Source organism: Drosophila miranda (assembly GCF_003369915.1).
Source record: "Drosophila miranda strain MSH22 chromosome Y unlocalized genomic scaffold, D.miranda_PacBio2.1 Contig_Y3_pilon, whole genome shotgun sequence".
Lineage (NCBI taxonomy): Eukaryota > Metazoa > Arthropoda > Insecta > Diptera > Drosophilidae > Drosophila > Drosophila miranda.
This window is the reverse complement of record NW_022881625.1, coordinates 4,891,832-4,915,676: the sequence shown is the minus strand read 5'-3', so window position 1 is coordinate 4,915,676 and position 23,845 is coordinate 4,891,832. Positions and strand designations below refer to the sequence as shown.

Sequence of the window (23,845 nt, the reverse complement as noted above, 5' to 3'; positions counted from 1 at the left end):
ACATGGCCAAGTGCAACTCTTTTGGCTGACTTTTCAATTTTCTAATATGCTTTAAAGCTTCTGCTTGATGCTGTTGGGAGCGGCGCCTATTGCTTAATTCGATTTTGCTTGACTTTGATGCTGGCAAACTTCATTTGTCCGACTCTAAAAGCGTGAAATAGGATTAGGCCGACGGAAATGCATTCAAGCTGACTTAAATCCATTTCTAGTTGGGCAACGATACAAAGTACCAATTAATAATCTATAGGAAATCAGATTTGAGAGGAGTTAGGGAAGAGAGAGTTGCAGTGCACGCAGTTTATGGAAGAGATCCAAATTAAATTAAGACTGCCAGAAGTATTCCACAAATAGCCATGACCAGAATGAAGTTACTTTGGGCCAAAACGATGACGGGTCAATACTTTTTTACAGGCTTGTGGATAGATCAGCGTCAGTGCGGCGCCTTAATGCAAGTCTGTGAACGAATTGTATTTGGTAAATTTTCTTTACAGGAATCCGAAAGGATCGAACAAGGTGAAAATGAGCAGTGTACGAATTAAACATTTTACCATTTAACCATTTGGTAATTTGGTAAACCATTTTTTTGTGAAGCTCAAGACTCAAGCCACGGAGTACCATTAATAATACGAAAATGTACAGTAATTAATATCTGATCTACATCCATACAACATTGAAATGCAGCCCTGAATATCGCTCCGAATATAATCGGGAGACAGCTCTGCTTTTCACTTTGAATTCCGGTTTGAGCAGGCGACGACTTTCAGTGTGAACATCCGAACAGTCATACTTTCGAAAATTGTGCCAGCGAGCGGAGCTCATGTAAAGTGGAAAATTAAATATAAAAATTAAAATTCCTCTCAGAGTCGTAGTGAGAAGTGTCGAACAAAATATTCTAAAACTGTATTTAGCACGCGCGTGTTCTCAAGTAAGTTCACACATATTTAGAGTGAAAAACGCCGGTTTTGTGAACTCACTTGACGAAAAGAAAGAGCGAGAAGAAAAAAGTTGCCAAATCAAAATGGTCACCGAGCCGAAGTCCGTTGAGCCCAAGGTCAGCACCAAGGAGGCGCAGTGCCAGTCATCGGACTGCGAGGCTTCCCAGCAGGAGCCGGTCTCGCAAGTAAGCAGCCCGAAGGGCGCCCGTGTGGGGATCTTCAATGCCGAGGACTTCTTGTCGCGTGCTCAGATGAATGACAAAATCAACAACATCTTGCGCTCGCCCACCATGCCGCCCAACGGGGTGCGCCAGCGCTCCGTCTACACCAACAACCCATCGCCGGTAAGTGAAATTCCAAGCAATAACGTGAAAGTTTCTTCAATTTTCAGACATTTACAAAACTGCCGCATCATCGCGCTAGCAGGGTATCAACAGCGAGTTAACAGCCGCCGCAGTCTTAACAGCTCGGCAACAGCAGCATTGCCACATCACCTCATTGGAAATCCTGTTATTTCAGACCTTATTTTCCGTCTCGCTCTTTTCCACCATTGCTCTCTTACTTTCCGACTTTAATATTCGAATTTTCCTTCTCTATTCCCCCCCTCTTCTCTTCTCTTCTCTTCTAATACTATTCAAAATAGTTTGGTTAATTTCTATACAAATCAAATGCAAATTGGGAAAAACGCACACACGTATGTAAATACATATATGTATGTATGTATGTATATGCATGCGTTAACAGAATGTCGACAGAATGTTAGCAACAGTTGCAAAGTCATTCGATTTCTGCGCTGCTGACACTTTCTCTCGTATCTGTCGTTTTCTCTCCTGCCGGTATTAAATTATTTTCTGGCACTTTCACTTCCTCACCTCTTCATTTCCTTCCGGATCTAACTTCCGCTACTACCTCTCGCCTTCTCATCCCCCCTCCCTTAGCAAGCAAGCTTGCGTGTCGGCATGACTGGGGGGCAGCTGTCCCAACGCATGAGCAACATCTCGCTGTCCTCCGGCACGGACTCCGTGGGCCACATGGATCGCGGCAGCAGCTCCAGTCTCGCTAGCAGCGACACCGTTGGCACCAACACCATCACCAGCGGCATTTCCAAGGAGTGCGCCAATTACCCCGTCGGCAGTCAGTCGGCCCGTCCATACGTCCAACTGCCGGGCATACACATTTCCAACCCTCCCCAGTACGGGCCAGGGAATATGCAGGAAATAGACGCTGGCAAAATGGCGCACAACGGCAAGGCACTCACAGGGCGCTACAATGCCACGCCCACCTATGGCTTCGACAACGAGCAGAACTACTGCCTGGTAAGGGGCTCCTGCATATCTGTAAATCTAGCCGATTCTATGCTCAATCTCAGAATTCCCAACAGTTGCCGTCTCCATTGCCCCCTCCACCATACGCCTTGGCACGCGTGAGCAGCACACGCAACTTCGAGCTCGAGAACCACACACCGCCGGCATGTCCCGGCTCTGGACCCATTCCCATGACGAACGGCACCATCCAGTTGCGCCTCCGCGATGGCGTGCGGTGAGTGTGGACGCCCCCTGCCCCTTGGCTCTTCTTTAAGACCGACCCCTAATGTTAATACCTTTCTTTGCATGGGGCAGCATTGACATGACTCTGGATAAGGCGGTGCGCGTGCTCAATCAGCGCAGCATGGTGGCAGTTGCTCTATCACGCAACTGCAGCAACTCGGCTTTGATCCACCCCAATGGACGCATCTTTCAGAGCGGCGCTAAAGTCGAAATAGTCACCTACGACGGCATGAAGGGCAATAACTTTGTGTGAGTGGGAATGGCCCTTACCCCAACGTGGCATATTTGAATCCTTTGAATTATCTTCCCATTACAGTCGCTATGCCAAGATGTGGTACAAGGGTGTGAGCTTCACCAGCGAGGCGTGCGCTCTCATCTACCTGGGGGACACAGCCGGGACGCGCACCACAACCGACACTTTCACCGATCTGACCAAGGACTACACCCTGGCAGTGTTCTATGAGTGAGTCCCCCCGGCCAATTGCATCGCTTCTTATTTGGCTAATTTCGATTTAATTCCCGAACTTCTCGCAGCGACTCGCGCCATGGTCCCTCTTATATGGCTGAAGCCCATGACGTGATTGCCAATTCAGCTTACACCTGTACCGAGGATGGCACTGAGATCTATGACATAAACGGATTTCGCATCACCCAGGCAGCCGATGGCCTGGTGAAGGTCACTCGTGTGGACAACAAGTGCTTGATTCGCACCAGTCCCGGCAATGGATCGGCCACTTTGACCACACCTGGCATCCATTGCACTGCCTCTCTGGGCAAGACCTCGCATCTGTTTGTTCGGTGAGTGTCAAACCGATGCTCTCAACCTACCCCTCCCCTCGCCCGTCATCCTGCTCTGCTAACTTCCGTTCTGTTCTGTCCTTTGTAGTCGCAATGAGAAGCGCATGCACTTCGATGGATCCTGTTTCATTGTACGCAACGCCGGACACTCCGCCGGCTTCAATGAGAACAACCTGCTCATTGTCTACTGAGCGGCGTTCGTAGTCCGGAAATAGAAACGCAGTGGTAGCCCATCCCACACGCACACACTCACACATGTCAACACATTTCACCTGGAACACATACATAGACACCTACAGCAGCACACTTGAGGGACCTTGACGTGGAGAGAGGGATTCAGTTAGGATCCCGGAATTTAGGAATATCAAAATCAATTTGGGAAATAAGTTAGAAAGCAAATATGTTCGTACAAAAACCAGCACCACACCACACCACACACACACACACCTCAGCGAAGGAACTTAGCCCAGTCCTATCTGGGTTCCGATTGCTCGACATGGGCGCAACAAAACCACACCACCAACCCCCAGGGAATACTAGTTGTCTTTCGTTTACCATTGCCTACATATATATCATGCCGTATATATGCGTGTATTACAAGTTGTTATTGAAAATCGGGTGCGCTTTCCTGCTTCCCCAAATCAGTTGGCCAAATCAGACCGATCTCAAGCTGAAGCGGAACTAATCAGAGCCGAATCGCATCGAACAGGGCCGTGCCAGCGTTTGGTGTTCAAAAAAAGAAACATCGTTTTTCTACTAGTTTCCATTTCGGCTTTTTCAGTTCTTCTAAATTGTTTCTTTTACGCAGTTCAGTTCTAAATTTTGTTTGATAGACTTTAAAAATGGCAAAACTCAAGAAAAAAAAGTTTACAGAAATATCTCCCAAGAAAAAATTTACAAAATTATGCACAGTTGGTGCGTCTGATTAAGCAACGTGTATTCAACAATTATAGTAGATCAGAGGACTAGTTCTCTTGGGCCTTACGTTTAGGCAACGTAACGCCAGTGCCGATACATTTTTTCTAAGCTACCACTTCTTTCAATGCAATCCAATAATGTTCATCCACACCCGTAGCATACAGACACTCGAACACGTAACCCATAATCACACACACCGCACACTCTTTACAAGAGGCAAAAGAAAGTGAATTATTTGCAAGTGGCACAGCGCCAGCCACAGTTAAAACAGCCACAGGACACACATGAAAGATAGAACAGATCCTGTGAAAGGTAGAAAGTGAGAGTTTATTAACCCCAATTGTAATTTGATTAAAAGACACTTGTCCTGTGAGGAGGACAATGAAAAAAACCCCCATACAAACACAAAACATAGGCTTAATATATACATAAATACGATGGGATGTCCAATTATAATACAAAGTTAAGCCCAGTGTGAAAAAACCGGGATTAGCCTTACGTCAATCTCCAACACCTAAATTTTCTATCATGTAAAGAGAAATTCATGTGCCCCAAAATCAATACTATAGTATAATAAATTTTAAATGCAATCTATTCATTCAATAAATTAATTTATTCCTCCAAAAGAATGGTGGAGCAATGGAGCTCGTTTCGTTTCCTACCCTCCATCCTTTGCTAATTTCCTGGTGGAAAGAAAATGTCGACTGCCTCCTGCCCCGTGCCTTTATGTGTTCAAGTATTTATGTACCTTCTGTCATACATGGCCGGGGGTATCGTAAATTTACAACAAAACTGTTTTATGGCCCCACTCCATGGGCCCTCCTAGCCCCCCTCAGACGGAGCTTGGCGTTTACGCCGTCACCTGAAGTGCCATCAGGAGTTGGACAATTTCAGGCCCTAGACGACAGTTTGGTTGGGTTTCCCATCTTTAAGAGCACTTGGAATTTAATCATTTAAATTTCTGTGAGGATTTCCAAGAAAATAAATTTGAATATCTGCCGCTATAGAGTTTATATTTAAATCCGATTTAATGTAAAAGCGGATTACGCTCTTCCATTTTGAAGGGACTTCGGATAAGCCCTATCTTCGGAGACATCGGGATATGGAAGACCTTTTTGATCTCCAAAAACCAAGCTTCGCGGGGATACAAATATTTCGTTGAATTTTTAATCGCACATTTACGACACAGCTGTTTTTATTTTATCGTAGCGTGACAACCCTGGGCGGCCAGTGTGTACACTCTTTTAGACTACAATATTGTTTGTCTTGCTGTTGACAGCGCAAATTAGGCAAATGGAAGGAAAAGTACATTGATATTTAATTAGTAAAATGTCTTGAGCCTTGTCGTTACCTGCAAACAAATCCAAATGCACAGGGATATCGGATCGACTGTCATGCCGACTAAAGTTTCCAACAAACTTAACCTGGAGCTGGAGCTACAGCGCTGGCTGTGGCTGTTGATAAAGATTATTGGATAATGTCTTGGCGGAACTATCTGCCACGTCTGTCTCTGTCATAAGAAGATAGTTGTTCCATGGTTCGAGATACACAAAGAGAGAGAAAGAGAGATGCATACGGAAAGTGTGTGAAAGCATGGAGCAGTGAGAGCGGGTGCGGAAGCCACAGCGTGGATACATAAGCAGCGGTAAGTACAAATAGCCCAACCAGGGAAGGATCAAAATATTGATGTCTGGAATGGCTTTATTCAAGTGTGAGAGCCTAACTGGGACTCGTGCGAGCAAAGGACCGACCCCACATATGTATCTGTGGCATATTCAATGCTCACGCTTGTGTGACTGCGCCCCTGCGAGTCCTTGTCTGCATCCATTTGCCGCTCGCACCCGTGTGCCCAACATCAAAAGCTTTTCACACTTAATTGGGCGTAAAATTAAATCAGAATTGATTAGAAAACTTGAATGACAATAGCCGTGGCCGTGTTGCTGATGTCAATGCCATCAGAGAGAGCCGCATCCTGCCAGCATCCAAGCCCCCAAGCCTCCCAGCTCCCACTCCACCTCCTGCCAGCAGTTCCGCTGGCATTCTAAGCATAAACAAACTTTTTAGTTTCGTTTTTCCCCAGCTGACGCACGGCACGGCAAGGCACGGCACGTCGGTGACTTCGGCCACGTTCCTGCCGCTTCTCGGGGCTCCTGCCACTTCCGAAGCCGGGCACTCCCGAGACAGAGCGCACTAATTGCTGCTGGGAACTTAGCTGGGGAGGCTCCCCCGCAACCCTGTTTTTCATCGGAAGGTTTATGAAATTCAATTTCCTCCAAAAATGGGGAATGGAATGGAAAAAGGCCGGGCATCAATTTTCCTGCATTATTGTTTAATGAGCCGACAATTATGCGAGGCCCCTCTGCTTCGGCACCATGCACGTCTATAGATATTAAATTAACTTGAATTCACAGCCATAACACTCCGAACGAGTTCATTCCACATGCATTTGGCCAGGGCATAGGGCAAGTCAACTCGATTTCCGTCTATTAAGACATGGCTGAATTTTAGACGTGGAATGCAACGCCATGGAGTGCCGAGTCCAGGCAGGATAATTACATTTTAACCGGGTGATTCGAGCGGAGACAAGAGTCGACAGCAACGTCAACGGTAATGGATAAATGCACATCTTCCGCCGCCCTGGGGGTCCTGGGAGCCGTCCTGGGGCACGGCACATTTAATGGGAAATAAATGGCAATGTTGGAGGTAGAAAATTATGAAAACGTTCCCAGGGGTAAGTTGTACGAAAACCAGCACGAAGTGCCCTCCATAATCTTCCACTTAAAGTTGATAAAAAATGTAAACGACTTTCATTTCGCCCGGGAGCGATACCTCTGACGAGGACTTCAAAGGACAGCTGGAAGACCCAGGACAAACTCGAGGCGAAAGTGAGTAGCTCATTGAATTGGATGGATTGTCATCCCAGTCGGTGTCAATAATCAAATCAATCACACCAGCCTCCACCTGAGTAGAGCAGGCAGGTCAAAGTGCGGCAGCCTTGGAGGAGACCCCTTTTCTGACATTTGGTGATGTTTTGCGATGCAGCAAGAGGGAATTCCTACACTGATTGGGGTAAAACTTGGGCTAGGTACAGCTGGCAAGGCCGATAGCTTGATCCGAATCAAAAATAATATACAGCTAAGAGTACTATATGTTTGGATTCATTGGGAATCCGTGCGTGGTGATGTCTAATGCAATTTGCGTAATTGAAACCCACTCGAAAGCAATTAAATTTCCTGTGGTTGGACCACTCTCCGGCAATGAGATTCGTTGGAGTAATTGCAATCGAGATTCCCAACTAATCTTCAGGTAAAACAATCCATAATGGAGCAGAAGTTTTGTTCGCACTCGGCATTTATCAAGTTTGAAGTTTTAATTTGCTTTCGCCCCAACAAAAACAACTACAGAATACAGAATAACAAAAGTGTCAACACGATTATAATTGAGTTTAATTAAGCCGCAAAGTAAAGCCTCTCAGCACTCTTGTCTGTGGACCGACCAACAGAAATTTAAAATATTTGCGCTAATCCACTTGGCAACGGCCTAACAGAAATGAACAGCTGGTGCCAGTCCAGGCCTCTTCAATGGGCCTACTTACGGATTAAAGAGGTACGTGCCAAAGGCTTCAAATACTCGTATTTCCTGGGGCCAAAGTACGTACAATAAACTCGAAGCAATCCGAAGAGCAAAGTTGCGATCTGGAAATTTATGGATGGCGAAGGCCAAAATGTTTTGCTGTAGGCCCAGGCCCAGGCTGAACCCATTTGTTGGCCCAGCTCTGAAAATGTCACATGCTCCTCACACCCACAGCTACACCCATACCCTGTGTGGTCTGGGTCTTGGCCGTCTGGGGCCGTCTCGGCCGGATTTGTCTGCGCCAAAGTTCACTGACACTTTCATGAGTTTTCTTGGGTCGACGAAAATAGTTTTACCACATTTCGCATTCGACCGAGTGGAAATGAAATCCCCTTGGAGCATAGATAGAATATTTCAGAGCAGTGCTCGCTGCCAAAAGCTTACTGTTACACATTCGTTCTGCGAAACGAAATCCAGTTAATTAAAATGTGGCAAGCAAATAATCAACAAGCAATTCAAACTAGAAAAAGACCTCAATTCTGTTTCCTCTCTGCCTTTGCCTGCCGTAAATGGCCGTCCAATTGGTAATGGCTCGACAAAAATCGCACATTCACATTTACGAACCATAAATTTGGACTCGTACTACCAAAAAAAGGAAAGGAAAAAAATAAAAGGAGGTTAACCAATTTGTTCGCTTGCGGCTGCTGTAAGTGACAACAAAAGAGGTGGTGGAGCCGGTCAAGGCATTGTAGCTTTTTACAAATGAGTTTCCGTATTTCATTCGGATTCCATGCATATTGCATTTTCTATATACACAGTATTTGCCAACTGTTCTTTTTTATTTTCACTCTCAAACTGAGTCAATGCAGTGCGTGGGCGGAGGTGCAGATGCAGCTGCAACAGCAACAGCAACAGCATCGGGGTGGCAGCATCAGCACCGAAAATAAATTTCAAATATGTCACAAGCAAAATGAGATAGAATTTTTAGGCGAATATTCGCTGTGCCATGCTGCGTGGGCAGCGATGGCCAAATGCAGGGGAAGTTAATGCGCTCTAGCCGAAAAAGTGAAAGCCAGCATCAATCATGTGAGCAGGCGAGGGGATATAGTTGTCAATCGATTCGCAAGAAGTTCAGGGTTGCCTACTGAACTGAACCGTTCGACAATAGTTCTCTACGATCCAGACTACAAGGTGGCAAAACAATAACACTCCCCCACACACCAGACGTGCGATATCTCAGCTAATTTTCATTGCCACAAGCGCGGACGGGCGTGCTTCAGGGCCTGCCAAATTCTAAATTTTAGCTAATTTGTCAACAGCCCCCCAGCATTATCCGCACATATCCGACAATTTGGGTAGAACCAAACATCTAACAAGAGCTGTACACATTCGCTACTTACACTATATGGATAGTACGGATTGAATTACTGGAACCATGTGTCCGCTATAGAGAGCTTAGCTTGTACATACATAAATGGGCACCTAGCACTATTATATTTTGCACGAAAATTCCAGGACACAAGTGTGTACCCTCACGTAAGGATGATGCCAGAAATTCCAACTGACGAAGCAGATATGCGATACACTGCATCAGCAGTAACCCACCAAGATGAGGCTCCTCCGTGCTTAGCCGCCTCCTTTGGCACTGACACTTGGCATTTCGCAACCTTCTCGAGCCAAGGCGAGCACTTCAGAAAATTGAAACTTTCAGTTTTATGCCACCATCGAGCACACAGCACAGTACTTTTACATGGCCAAGTGCAACTCTTTTTGCTGACTTTTCAATTTTCTAATATGCTTTAAAGCTTCTGCTTGATGCTGTTGGGAGCGGCGCCTATTGCTTAATTCGATTTTGCTTGACTTTGATGCTGGCAAACTTCATTTGTCCGACTCTAAAAGCGTGAAATAGGATTAGGCCGACGGAAATGCATTCAAGCTGACTTAAATCCAATTCTAGTTGGGCAACGATACAAAGTACCAATTAATAATCTATAGGAAATCAGATTTGAGAGGAGTTAGGGAAGAGAGAGTTGCAGTGGACGCAGTTTATGGAAGAGATCCAAATTAAATTAAGACTGCCAGAAGTATTCCACAAAAAGCCATGACCAGAATGAAGTTACTTTGGGCCAAAACGATGACGGGTCAATACTTTTTTCCAGGCTTGTGGATAGATCAGCGTCAGTGCGGCGCCTTAATGCAAGTCTGTGAACGAATTGTATTTGGTAAATTTTCTTTACAGGAATCCGAAAGGATCGAACAAGGTGAAAATGAGCAGTGTACGAATTAAACATTTTACCATTTAACCATTTGGTAATTTGGTAAACCATTTTTTTGTGAAGCTCAAGACTCCAGCCACGGAGTACTATTAATAATACGAAAATGTACAGTAATTAGTATCTGATCTACATCCATACAACATTGAAATGCAGCCCTGAATATCGCTCCGATTATAATCGGGAGACAGCTCTGCTTTTCACTTTGAATTCCGGTTTGAGCAGGCGACGACTTTCAGTGTGAAAATCCGAACAGTCATCCTTTCGAAAATTGTGCCAGCGAGCGGAGCTCATGTAAAGTGGAAAATTAAATATAAAAATTTAAATTCCTCTCAGAGTCGTAGTGAGAAGTGTCGAACAAAATATTCTAAAACTGTATTTAGCACGCGCGTATTCTCAAGTAAGTTCACACATATTTAAAGTGAAAAATTTCGACACAAACGCCGGTTTTGTGAACTCACTTGACGAAAAGAAAGCGAGAAGAAAAAAGTTGCCAAATCAAAATGGTCACCGAGCCGAAGTCCGTTGAGCCCAAGGTCAGCACCAAGGAGGCGCAGTGCCAGTCATCGGACTGCGAGACTTCCCAGCAGGAGCCGGTCTCGCAAGTAAGCAGCCCGAAGGTCGCCCGTGTGGGGATCTTCAATGCCGAGGACTTCTTGTCGCGTGCTCAGATGAACGACAAAATCAACAATATCCTGCGCACTTTTGTTTTACAAAACTGCCGCATCATCGCGCTAGCAGGGTATCAACAGCGTGTTAACAGCCGCCGCAGTCTTAACAGCTCGGCAACAGCAGCATTGCCACATCACCTCATTGGAAATCCTGTTATTTCAGACCTTATTTTCCGTCTCGCTCTTCCACCATTGCTCTCTTACTTTCCGACTTTAATATTCGAATTTTCCTTCTCTATTCCCCTCCTCTTCTCTTCTCTTCTCTTCTCTTCTAATACTATTCAAAATAGTTTGGTTAATTTCTATAAAAATCAAATGCAAATTGCGAAAAACGCACACACGTATGTAAATACATATATGTATGTAAGATTAATAATAATGTATCGTTTATTAATAGTGTTTTTCGAAAAAGAGTACAAAGTGTATGATTTAAGATGTGCAATTAATGAGTCTGTTCTTCCGACTTTTTGTTCAACTTTCTGCTTCTACTTCCAACAACCGACTCCCGTATCGATAACCCCTTATCGGTTAGGTCTTTTAAACATCGGTTAAGTCTGGTTATATCGGTTAGGTCTTATCGATGGTATCTTAAGTTCAAATGTTAATTTAGATGGGATAGTGCTAACTGCTTGATACACTGTCCTTTACATTCGGCCCTCCTGCTCATCTTCATCTGTCCCAGATGATAATATATCATCGTTCTCTGAGACAAAACGCCATAGCTTCATATTGTCACTGCTCGTTGCTGTGATATTTGGCCCCTCGACTTGAGCAACCTTTCTGACGTCGTAGCGACCGTTCCGCTTTACCTTGGTGACTTCATATGGGCCTAGATACTCGCTGGCCAACTTGCGTCCTGCGACGAACTGCGTCCTCTTGATCGCGACCATGTCTCCTAGTCTGTAGCCGTGCTCAGGTCGTCGTTTTTTATCATAATAGCGCTTGTACACCTCTTGCGCCTTCTCAATGTTTTGTTTCGCTTGGTCACGCAGTTCTTGGCGCTCGTTGTTAAACTGCGTAACCAACTCCTCGTTGAGCACCTCCAATAGTCGACTTTCAGCTTGTATGTGCATCTTTGTCCCAAACATGACCTCGAATGGCGACGACTTCAACGTAGAATGCACATGCGAATTAGTCGCCATCTGGACCTGTGGCACATGCTTGTACCACTTCGTTGACTCCTGAGCTGAGAGCTTTGCGATGATACCCAAAATTGAACGGTTCACCCGCTCAATCTGACCGTTGCCTCTCGCCATGTTCGACTTTGTTCTCGTTAAGAAACTCGCTGAATGCGTTGGATGTAAACGCTGCTCCTCTGTCGCTGACTATGCGCTTGGGAAACCAAACACAAATGACCAATCTCTCAGCCTCTTCACAACTTCTTCGTGACCTGTTGACTTAGTTGGGAACAGCCACACAAACTTGGAGAATGCATCTACCACAGCAAAAATGTACTTGTATTGCTTGGCTGTCGCATCCATTGGTCCCAAATGATCAACGTGCAGCGTGTATAGTGGTGTGTCACCCTTGTCAATGCAATGAAGATAGCCTTCTTGTTTGCCCAACTTTTTGCTGAAAATTATACAACTGATACAATTAGTAATCAACTTATTTACTTTCCGTTCAAGGTGCGGAATCCAGTATTGCTGCTGAACTGAGTGCATTGTCTTCGCTGTGGAGAAATGACCAACTTCATGCGATCCTTGAATGATTTCCCTTTCCATCAGCCTTGGAACCACCAATACGTCATTGCCATTTACAGATTCGAAGAGAAGACCTCCTTTAAGCTTGTAGTCTTGATATGGGTGCTGCTTCAGGATCTCAACTGTGGCTTTGATGAAAACGTCATCCTGCTGTGCTTTCTTTATCCGAGCTGTTAGCTCCGTCGTCACGAACATGCATGTCTGCGGAAAACGACTGAGACAGTCCACGTGTCTCATTCTGTCCCTGGGCGGTGTACTGCTTTGAATGTAAAGTCCTCCATATACAGAATCCACTGGGAAACTTCTCTGGGTATATCTACTTTCGTTGTTGTCTGCTTAAACGCCGCACAGTCAGTGGCAAGATCAAATTTGATCCCCAACAGGTAGTGACGAAACTTCTTGAGTGCGAGGTATGCAGCTTTGACCTCCAAATAGTAACTGTGACGTTTGGACTCGGCTTGTGTAGTCTTTTTACTCCAATAGTAAATCGGGTGGAAATTGCCATCAAACTGCTGCAACAAAACTGCTCCGAAACCTTCTTTGGATGCATCCGTGTGGAGTTCCGTTGGCGCTTCTCGTGAGTATAAATGTAATACAGGTGCGATTACAAGCAGATTCTTTAAGGTTTGTAGCGATTGTTGCTCTGCTTCGCCAATGTTGAAAACTGCTTCCTTCCTGAGTAGATTCGTGAGCGGCCGGGCAACTTGTGCATAGCCAGGGATCAACTTTCTGAAAAAGCCTGTGAGTCCCAGAAATGCTTGAACTGCTTTAATGTCTTTGGGCGTAGCAAACCGACTGACAGCTGCTGTCTTCTCTTTGCCGGGCCAGATTCTCCCGTCCTCAATGATATGGCCCAGAAAGCTAATGCGTGGCTGCATGAAGCTACATTTCTTCCACTTGATCTTTAGGCCAAACTGCGCAGCTGTCTCCAGGACCAACTTTGTCTTCCTCATGCATACCTCGGGCGACGCGGCGTAAACAATTATGTCGTCCATATAAAGCTGCATAATGTCAGAGTTGATTAATTCTTGAAAAATATAGCTTACGAACCGAATGAACGCAGCTGGCGAGTTCTTGAATCCGAAAGGCGCTTTATTAAACTCGAATAATCCCTCCTTTGTAACAAAGGCCGTATACGACTTGCTTTGCTCTTCCATAGGCACATGGAAAAATCCGTTTTCAAGGTCCATTATGGTAAACCACTTAGCCGACTGCAGCTTTTCCAAGACTTCCTCCATGATCGGGACTGGGAAGCAGTCCAGCAATACCATGCTGTTTAACTTCCTGTAGTCTACGCAAACTCTAAGTGTACCATCTTTTTTCTTCACGACGACAACTCTGCTCGCTACATTTGAAGACGACTTGCGCACGATTCCTTGCTCGATCCATTCTTCGACTTGCTTCTTTACGGCACTGGCTTCGTCTGTTGATAAACGACTCGGTGAGTGATGAAACGGCTTGATTAATCCATCGGGAACTATCTTCAGTTGGATTGGAGACTGCTTTGCAACTTCTGTGGGCATTTGGTAACTGTTTCTTATCATCTGTTCAACGTCTTTTCGATATTGCGGCGGAGCTACAAAGGATGACTCTTCAGTTACATTATATATAAGAGCATGCTCATCTATTGGCACAGGATCTGCGTCATGCTTCAAAAACGTGTATCCTTGCATATCAGCGACGAAACGGAACTTTTTAATGAAATCATGCCCCAAAAGTGCGTCGAAATCAATCTGGCTACTGGGGACTACTAAAAACTTCTGTGTGGTCTGCAACTTATCCACGGTAACTTCTGCATTAAAGTATCCAACAGGCTTTGTTGATATCTGACCCAGACCGCGCAACATAGTTGTGCACTTCAAAAGTTTAACGTTTTTCATGGTCTTCAACATACTCTCTTTGATTATGGTTACATCTGACCCTGTATCCACAAGACAGTCAACAACAATGCCGTTTATTTGAATTTTTTTCATGCGACTGCGATCCAAAATGACGCGAACTTTATCAACTTTATCAGCTTCATAAGGACAGTTACGCGAAATGTGACCATTCTGATTGCACTTAAAACACTTTGTTTCGGCTTTGCAGTCTTTGCGTTTGTGTTCTCCTGATCCACAGTTATAGCAATATTCTTTTTTACCGCTTTGCCCACTTTGCTGCTTGAAACTCGTTTTATGCTGTTCGTTATTGCCCTTCTTCTCCGATATGTTCAAACGATCATAGATATCGAACTCTTCTTTCAAGGCCCTGAAGGTCTTAAAGCGATACATGGCATACTTATACTCGTTTCTTATGTCCAGACCGTTCACAATATGGCTTATAACAGCCGCGTGTTCAACATGTCCGACTGCTGCTATTTTTCTCATCTGCAGCAAGTACTCGTGCATCGACTCACTACTCTTCCTCTTTCTTTCTTGCAGCAGCTTATGAATGTCTGCACTGTTATAGCTACATGTGAATTCATCCAATAATACGTTCTTGAGTTCCTCATAGGTGCACACGCATTCAGCTTCAAGGAAAAGCTTAGCTGCACCGGTCATTTTTCCTCTGGCCTGCACATACTTTTGCTTTTCAGTAAGCTCATATGCGTCGGCATTTTTTTTGAATATCTCAAACCATTTTTCTATGGGAACCGATTTTCCATCATAATCGCTCACAACTTTTGTAAAATTATCTGGAGCGATCTTCATTTCTCGTTGCTCATCGCAAAGCAGTTTCAAACTTAGCAACTTTATCATTTGATCAATCTTGTCATCAGTATTGTTTTCTGCATTTTCTGAATCTTCCATCTCGTTTGCACTCGGGCGCGACGTTCCTGGTACAGCTTCTTCCTTCTCTCTCTCTCTTTCCAGTGCAACGGCGGCGTGTTTGCATCATTTTGCGGCTCTTTTTGACTTGTGTCTGTGTACCCGACGAGTGCTTGTCTTTTCTGTTTATAAGTGTGTATCACACACAACGTGTCTGTGCGTGTTTTTTCTGCTTGTGTACGTACTGCGCACGGACAAGGCGACGCTGCGGCGCGACAATGAATTTCACAATTTTCCAACCGAATTAAACGACCGATCTTTTATTAAACTCCGTGTCTACTGTTAGGCTCACAGAATTTGGATTGTTCAACTTAATGTTTATAGCCACCAACAACAACTTTACAACTTTATGTAGCTACAAACAACAACTTTAACAACTTTTCAACAATCCTCTTCTTGCATCAGCTTCTGCTTTCTTCTGTTTTTCTTTTTCACACACTCCGAGCTCTGTATTCGACGCGGACGAGCCCCCAAATGTAAGATTAATAATGTATCGTTTATTAATAGTGTTTTTCGAAAAAGAGTACAAAGTGTATGACTTAAGATGTGCAATTAATGAGTCTGTTCTTCCGACTTTTTGTTTAACTTTCTGCTTCTACTTCCAACAACCGACTCCCGTATCGATAACCCCTTATCGGTTAGGTCTTTTAAACATCGGTTAAGTCTGGTTATATCGGTTAGGTCTTATCGATGGTATCTTAAGTTCAAATGTTAATTTAGATGGGATAGTGCTAACTGCTTGATACACTGTCCTTTACATGTATGTATGTATGTATATGCATGCGTTAACAGAATGTCGACAGAATGTTAGCAACAGTTGCAAAGTCATTCGATTTCTGCGCTGCTGACACTTTCTCTCGTATCTGTCGTTTTCTCTCCTGCCGGTATTCAATTATTTTCTGGCACTTTCACTTCCTCACCTCTTCATTTCCTTCCCGATCTAACTTCCGCTACTACCTCTCGCCTTCTCATCCCCCCTCCCTTAGGTTAGGTTAGGTTAAGGCGGTAGCCGGGAGGGGGGGATAAGAGCCTCCCGCCCCCAAGCTCACTTGGACCTATAAAAGGTCCGTTGTGTTGCCGCATGGGCATGTGCCCCTTCGCGTTGCCCGAACCGTGAGAGCATACTACTACAGGTTAAGGGCAGTCCCATCCGGTGGCTTGGATGTATTTGGACAAGGTCCCTGGTTTGATTCCCCCCCCTCCCTTAGCAAGCAGGCTTGCGTGTCGGCATGACTGGGGGCAGCTGTCCCAACGCATGAGCAACATCTCGCTGTCCTCCGGCACGGACTCCGTGGGCCACATGGATCGCGGCAGCAGCTCCAGTCTCGCTAGCAGCGCCACCGTTGGCACCAACACCATCACCAGCGGCATTTCCAAGGAGTGCGCCAATTACCCCGTCGGCAGTCAGTCGGCCCGTCCATACGTCCAACTGCCGGGCATACACATTTCCAACCCTCCCCAGTACGGGCCAGGGAATATGCAGGAAATAGACGCTGGCAAAATGGCGCACAACGGCAAGGCACTCACAGGGCGCTACAATGCCACGCCCACCTATGGCTTCGACAACGAGCAGAACTACTGCCTGGTAAGGGGCTCTTGCATATCTGTAAATCTAGCCGATTCTATGCTCAATCTCAGAATTCCCAACAGTTGCCGTCTCCAATGCCCCCTCCACCATACGCCTTGGCACGCGTGAGCAGCACACGCAACTTTGAGCTCGAGAACCACACACCGCCGGCATGTCCCGGCTCTGGACCCATTGCCATGACGAACGGCACCATCCAGTTGCGCCTCCGCGATGGCGTGCGGTGAGTGTGGACGCCCCCAGCCCCTTGGCTCTTCTTTAAGACCGACCCCTAATGTTAATACCTTTCTTTGCATGGGGCAGCATTGACATGACTCTGGATAAGGCGGTGCGCGTGCTCAATCAGCGCAGCATGGTGGCAGTTGCACTATCCCGCAATTGCAGCAACTCGGCTTTGATCCACCCCAATGGACGCATCTTTCAGAGCGGCGCTAAAGTCGAAATAGTCACCTACGACGGCATGAAGGGCAATAACTTTGTGTGAGTGGGAATGGCCCTTACCCCAACGTGGCATATTTGAATCCTTTGAATTATCTTCCCATTACAGTCGCTATGCCAAGATGTGGTACAAGGGTGTGAGCTTCACCAGCGAGGCGTGCGCTCTCATCTACCTGGTGGACACAGCCGGGACGCGCACCACAACCGACACTTTCACCGATCTGACCAAGGACTACACCCTGGCAGTGTTCTATGAGTGAGTCCCCCCGGCCAATTGCATCGCTTCTTATTTGGCTAATTTCGATTTAATTCCCGAACTTCTCGCAGCGACTCGCAGCATGGTCCCTCTTATATGGCTGAAGCCCATGACGTGATTGCCAATTCAGCTTACACCTGTACCGAGGATGGCACTGAGATCTATGACATAAACGGATTTCGCATCGCCCAGGCAGCCGATGGCCTGGTGAAGGTCACTCGTGTGGACAACAAGTGCTTGATTCGCACCAGTCCCGGCAATGGATCGGCCACTTTGACCACACCTGGCATCCATTGCACTGCCTCTCTGGGCAAGACCTTGCATCTGTTTGTTCGGTGAGTGTCAAACCGATGCTCTCAACCTCCCCCTCCCCCTCCCCCTCGCCCGTCATCCTGCTCTGCTAACTTCCGTTCTGTTCTGTCCTTTGAAGTCGCAATGAGAATCGCATGCACTTCGATGGATCCTGTTTCATTGTACGCAACGCCGGACACTCCGCCGGCTTCAATGAGAACAACCTGCTCATTGTCTACTGAGCGGCGTTCGTAGTCCGGAGATAGAAACGGTGCAGTGGTAGCCCATCCCACACGCACACACTCACACATGTCAACACATTTCACCTGGAACACATACATAGACACCTACAGCAGCACACTTGAGGGACCTTGACGTGGAGAGAGGGATTCAGTTAGGATCCCGGAATTTAGGAATATCAAAATCAATTTGGGAAATAAGTTAGAAAGCAAATATGTTCGTACAAAAACCAGCACCACACCACACCACACACACACACCTCAGCGAAGGAACTCAGCCCAGTCCTATCTGGGTTCCGATTGCTCGACATGGGCGCAACACAACCACACCACCAACCCCCAGGGAATACTAGTTGTCTTTCGTTTACCATTGCCTACATATATATCATGCCGTATATATGCGTGTATTACTAGTTGTTATTGCAAATCGGGAGCGCTTTCCTGCTTCCCCAAATCAGTTGGCCAAATCAGACCGATCTCAAGCTAAAGCGGAACCAATCAGAGCCGAATCGCATCGAACATGGCCGTGCCAGCGTTTGGTGTTCAAAAAAGAAACATCGTTTTTCTACTCGTTTCCATTTCGGCTGTTTCAGTTCTTCTAAATTGTTTCTTTTACGTAGTTCAGTTCTAAATTTTGTTTGATAGACTTTAAAAATGGCAAAACTCAAGAAAAAAAAGTGTAAGAAATATCTCCCAAAAAAAAATTTACAAAATTATGCACAGTTGGTGCGTCTGATTAAGCAACGTGTATTCAACAATTATAGTAGATCAGAGGACTAGTTCTCTTGGGCGTTACGTTTAGCCAACGTAACGCCAGTGCCGATACATTATTTCTAAGCTACCAGTTCTTTCAATGCAATCCAATAATGTTCATCCACACCCGTAGCATACATACACTCGAACACGTAACCCATAATCACACACACCGCACACTCTTTACAAGAGCCAAAAGAAAGTGAATTATTTGCAAGTGGCACAGCGCCAGCCACAGTTAAAACAGCCACAGGACACACATGAAAGATAGAACAGATCCTGTGAAAGGTAGAAAGTGAGAGTTTATTAAATTAACCCCAATTGTAATTTGATTAAAAGACACTTGTCCTGTGAGGAGGACAATGGAAGAAACCCCCATACAAACACAAAACATAGGCTTAATATATACATAAATACGATGGGATGTCCAATTATAATACAAAGTTAAGCCCAGTGTGAAAAACCGGGATTAGCCTCCAACAATTGCTCTCCAACACCTAAATTTTCTATCATGTAAAGAGAAATTCATGTGCCCCAAAATCAATACTATGGAAGTATAATAAATTTAAAATGCAATCTGTTCATTCAATAAATTATTTTATTCCTCCAAAAGAATGGTGGAGCATTTGAGCTCGTTTCGTTTCCTACCCTCCATCCTTTGATAATTTCTTGGTGGAAAGAAAATGTCGACTGCCTCCGGCCCGTGCCTTTATGTGTTCGAGTATTTATGTACCTTCTGTCATACATGGCCGGGGTATCGTAAATTTACAACAAAATTGTTTTATGGCCCCACTCCATGGGCCCTCCTGGCCCCCCTCAGGCGGAGCTTGGCGTTTACGCCTTCACCTGAAGTGCCATCAGGAGTTGGACAATTTCAGGCCCTAGACGACAGTTTGGTTCGGTTTCCCATCTTTAAGAGCTCTTGGAATTTAATCATTTAAATTTCTGTGAGGATTTCCAAGAAAATAAATTTGAATATCTGCCGCTATAGAGTTTATATTTAAATCCGATTTAATGTAAAAGCGGATTACGCTCTTCCATTTTGAAGGGACTTCGGAAAAGCCCTATCTTCGGAGACATCGGGATATGGAAGACCTTTTTGATCTCCAAAAACCAAGCTTCGCGGGGATACATATATTTCGTTGAATTTTTAATCGCACATTTTCGACACAGCTGTTTTTATTTTATCGTAGCGTGACAACCCTGGGCGGCCAGTGTGTACACTCTTTTGGACTACAATATTGTTTGTCTTGCTGTAGACAGCGGTAAATTAGGCAAATGGAAGGAAAAGTACATTGATATTTAATTAGTAAAATGTCTTGAGCCTTGTCGTTACCTGCAAACAAATCCAAATGCACAGGGATATCGGATCGACTGTCATGCAGACTAAAGTTTCCAACAAACTTAACCTGGAGCTGGAGGTGGAGGTAGGCACGCGGCGCGGATGCTACAGCGCTGGCTGTGGCTGTTGATAAAGATTATTGGATAATGTCTTGGCGGAACTATCTGCCACGTCTGTCTCTGTCATAAGAAGAAAATTGTTCCATGGTTAGAGATACACAAAGAGAGAGAAAGAGAGATGCATACGGAAAGTGTGTGAAAGCGTGGAGCAGTGAGAGCGGGTGCGGAAGCCACAGCGTGGATACAGAAGCAGCGGTAAGTACAAATAGCCCAACCAGGGAAGGATCAAAATATTGATGTCTGGAATGGCTTTATTCAAGTGTGAGAGCCTAACTGGGACTCGTGTGAGCAAAGGAACGACCCCATATGCCATATCTGTGGCATATTCAATGCTCACGCTTATGTGACTGCGCCCCTGCGAGTCCTTGTCTGCATCCATTTGCCGCTCGCACACGTGTGCCCAACGTGTGCCCAACATCAAAAGCTTTTCACACTTAATTGGGCGTAAAATTAAATCAGAATTGATCAGAAGTGGGCTCCTGCCACTTCCGAAGCCGGGCACTCCCGAGACAGAGCGCACTAATTGCTGCTGGGAACTTCCCTGGGGAGGCTCCCCCGCAACCCTGTTTTTTATCGGAAAGTTTATGAAATTCAATTTCCCCCAAAAATGGGGAATGGAATGGAAAAAGGCCGGGCATCAATTTTCCTGCATTATCGTTTAATGAGCCGACAATTATGCGAGGCCCCTCTGCTTCGGCACCATGCACGTCTATAGATATTCAATTAACTTAAATTCACAGCCATAACTCTCCGAACGAGTTCATTCCACATGCATTTGGCCAGGGCATAGGGCAAGTCAACTCGATTTCCGGCTATTAAGACATGGCTGAATTTCAGACGTGGAATGCAACGCCATGGAGTGCCGAGTCCAGGCAGGATAATTACATTTTAACCGGGTGATTCGAGCGGAGAGGAGAGTCGACAGCAACGTCAACGGTAATGGATAAATGCACATCTTCCGCCGCCCTGGGTGTCCTGGGAGCCGTCCTGGGGCACGGCACATTTAATGGGAAATGAATGGCAATGTTGGAGGTAGAAAATTATGAAAACGTTCCCAGGGGTAAGTTGTACAAAAACCAGCACGAAGTGCCCTCCATAATCTTCCACTTAAAGTTGATAAAAAATGTAAACGCCTTTCATTTCGCCCGGTAGCGATACCTCTGACGAGGACTTCAAAGGACAGCTGGAAGACCCAGGACAAACTCGAGGCGAAAGTGAGTAGCTCATTGAATTGGATGGATTGTCATCCCAGTCGGTGACAGCAATCAAATCAATCACACCAGCCTCCTTGGAGGCAGCCTTGGAGGATAAAGATTGGACCCCTTTTCTGACATTTGGTGATGTTTTGCGATGCAGCAAGAGGGAATTCCTACACCGATTGGGGCAAAACTTGGGCTAGGTACAGCTGGCAAGGCCGATAGCTTGATCCGATTCATAAATAATATACAGCTAAGAGTACTATATGTTTGGATTCATTGGGAATCCGTGCGTGGTGATGTCTAATGCAATTTGCGTAATTGAAACCCACTCGAAAGCAATTAAATTTCCTGTGGTTGGACCACTCTCCGGCAATGAGATTCTTTGGAGTAATTGCAATCGAGATTCCCAACTAATCTTTACGTAAAACAATCCATAATGGAGCAGAAGTTTTGTTCGCACTCGTCATTTATCAAGTTTGAAGTTTTAATTTGCTTTCGCCCCAACAAAAACAACTACAGAATACAGAATAACAAAAGTGTCAACACGATTATAATTGAGTTTAATTAAGCCGCAAAGTAAAGCCTCTCAGCACTCTTGTCTGTGGACCGACCAACAGAAATTTAAAATATTTGCGCTAATCCACTTGGCAACGGCCTAACGGAAATGAACAGCTGGTGCCAGTCCAGGCCTCTTCAATGGGCCAACTTTCGGATAAAAGAGGTACGTGCCAAAGGCTTCAAATACTCGTATTTGCTGGGGCCAAAGTACGTACAATATACTCGAAGCAATCCGAAGAGCAAAGTTGCGATCTGGAAATTTATGGATGGCGAAGGCCAAAATGTTTTGCTGTAGGCCCAGGCCCAGGCTGAACCCATTTGTTGGCCCAGCTCTGAAAATGTCACATGCTCCTCACACCCACAGCTACACCCACACCCTGTGTGGTCTGGGCCTTGGTCTGGGTCTGGGTCTGGCCATTGTCTGTCGTTGATGCCAGTTGGTGTCGGTACAGGTTTTCAAAGGATGCTATTCCCGACTTAATTAAGTTGATGCCACCGTGTTGTACGAAATCTCTTCGATGCGCTTCGCTAAAGCTGAAAGTCTCATTATTTCCTATTTAAAGCCATTACCACGTTATCTGCAGCCTTCAATTGAAGTGGGTTCTCGTTCTCCTGCAACTTCCAGCAGCCACCGTCGCCCAGTCCCCATTTTTCAGTTGACGATTTCATTTCAATTGACAATTTAATTAAGTCTAATGGTAAAATGTTGTCAAGCAATTATCATGCTTATGTAGCTCTTAATTTTCCGTATTTTTCGCGCTCCCCCAACCTTGGTAAGGCCATTTTCCTGGCCAGAGGTGTATGTAAATCGAATTTCAAACGAGGCGAGGGCCAAAAAGCGCTGCATACGTGTTGTGTACCCTATTGTGGAGCGAAAAAATTAGTATATACATACATACATATGTATATGTGGAAGTCCAATGCCACAGGTTTTGTATGATAAAAAGCTGACCAATCCAATTTGTATCTCCTCTTCGTTCAGTTACTGTAGCAATCAGGATTTGGTTTTGAATAACTTTATGCAACGCGTAGGAGATTAAAGACTAGATGTAGACAAGCTCCAATCCAATTATTATCTCCTTTTCGATTCCGGGGACTCCCGCTAATGCTGAAAGCAGGATGTGGCAATCACTAGCCAGTCGTTGGAAATTTGATTTAGAAAAAGGAAAAAGGTCGCCGAATGCGTTTTGCAATTGCGTCATGTGCCATAAAATGCGGTTTGAGCAGGGATTTTTATACCCGATACTCAAAATGAGTATTGGGGTATATTAGATTTGTGGTAAAAGTGGATAAGTGTAACGTCCAGAAGGAATCGTTTCCGACCCCATAAAGTACATATATATGCTTGATCAGCATCAATAGCCGAGTCGATTGAGCCCTGTCTGTCTGTCCGTCCGTCCGTCTGTCCATCCCCTTCAGCGCATAGTGCTCAAAGACTATAAGAGCTAGAGCAACGATGTTTTGGATCCAGACTTCTGTGATATGTCACTGCTACAAAAATATTTCAAAACTTCGCCCCGCCCACTTCCGCCCCCACAAAGGACGAAAATCTGTGGCATCCACAATTTTAAAGATATGAGAAAACCAAAAACGTAGAATTGTAGAGAATGACCATATCTTTAAGACTGCGAAATTGGAATTGAATTGGATCGTATTATTATTATAGCCAGCATCAAGAAAACAATTTCATTTTTTCTCGCCCTGTCTCTCTCTAACACACACGTAGCACAGGCGGCTTTGCTTAGAGTAAAACATTAGCGCCTAGATCTCAGAGACTACAAGTATAAGTATCGGGTATAAATGTAGAGTTGCGGTCTCCGCAGCAACTCACAACGTTCCC

The 23,845-nt window shown here is 45.3% G+C and overlaps 2 protein-coding genes across 4 annotated transcripts; both read left to right on the top strand.

Moving 5' to 3' along the window:
* The first annotated feature begins 781 nt into the window (after positions 1-781).
* LOC117194780 lies at positions 782-18,160 on the top strand. 2 transcript variants are annotated; one of them, XM_033399273.1, is made up of 6 exons: positions 782-925; positions 16,876-17,033; positions 17,114-17,290; positions 17,358-17,504; positions 17,576-17,839; positions 17,935-18,160. In XM_033399273.1, the coding sequence occupies exons 2-6, from the start codon at positions 16,888-16,890 to the stop codon at positions 18,035-18,037; spliced, it is 837 nt and encodes a 278-aa protein (XP_033255164.1). In that variant the 5' UTR covers positions 782-925; positions 16,876-16,887; the 3' UTR covers positions 18,038-18,160. The 2 variants fall into 2 exon arrangements, with proteins under 2 accessions (XP_033255164.1, XP_033255165.1); XM_033399274.1 differs by lacking the exon at positions 782-925 and having other exon boundaries at positions 16,898-17,033; positions 17,136-17,290.
* Positions 925-3,581, top strand: LOC117194779. Of its 2 annotated transcripts, none has more exons than XM_033399271.1 (7): positions 925-1,279; positions 1,874-2,251; positions 2,317-2,474; positions 2,555-2,731; positions 2,799-2,945; positions 3,017-3,280; positions 3,369-3,581. In XM_033399271.1, exons 1-7 carry the CDS (start codon positions 1,019-1,021, stop codon positions 3,469-3,471), a joined length of 1,488 nt encoding a protein of 495 aa, XP_033255162.1. In that variant the 5' UTR covers positions 925-1,018; the 3' UTR covers positions 3,472-3,581. The 2 variants fall into 2 exon arrangements, with proteins under 2 accessions (XP_033255162.1, XP_033255161.1); XM_033399270.1 differs by having other exon boundaries at positions 2,305-2,474.
* Positions 18,161-23,845: the final 5,685 nt, after the last annotated feature.

Bases quoted from the DNA above. Each gene is read 5' to 3' on its own strand.
- LOC117194780 (XM_033399273.1), top strand. From the start codon at position 16,888: ATGCCCCCTCCACCATACGCCTTGGCACGCGTGAGCAGCACACGCAAC. The intron at 17,034-17,113 runs GTGAGTGTGGAC...TGCATGGGGCAG, and splicing joins CGCCTCCGCGATGGCGTGCG to CATTGACATGACTCTGGATA. The intron at 17,291-17,357 runs GTGAGTGGGAAT...TTCCCATTACAG, and splicing joins ATGAAGGGCAATAACTTTGT to TCGCTATGCCAAGATGTGGT.
- LOC117194779 (XM_033399270.1), top strand. From the start codon at position 1,019: ATGGTCACCGAGCCGAAGTCCGTTGAGCCCAAGGTCAGCACCAAGGAG. The intron at 2,475-2,554 runs GTGAGTGTGGAC...TGCATGGGGCAG, and splicing joins CGCCTCCGCGATGGCGTGCG to CATTGACATGACTCTGGATA. The intron at 2,946-3,016 runs GTGAGTCCCCCC...AACTTCTCGCAG, and splicing joins ACCCTGGCAGTGTTCTATGA to CGACTCGCGCCATGGTCCCT.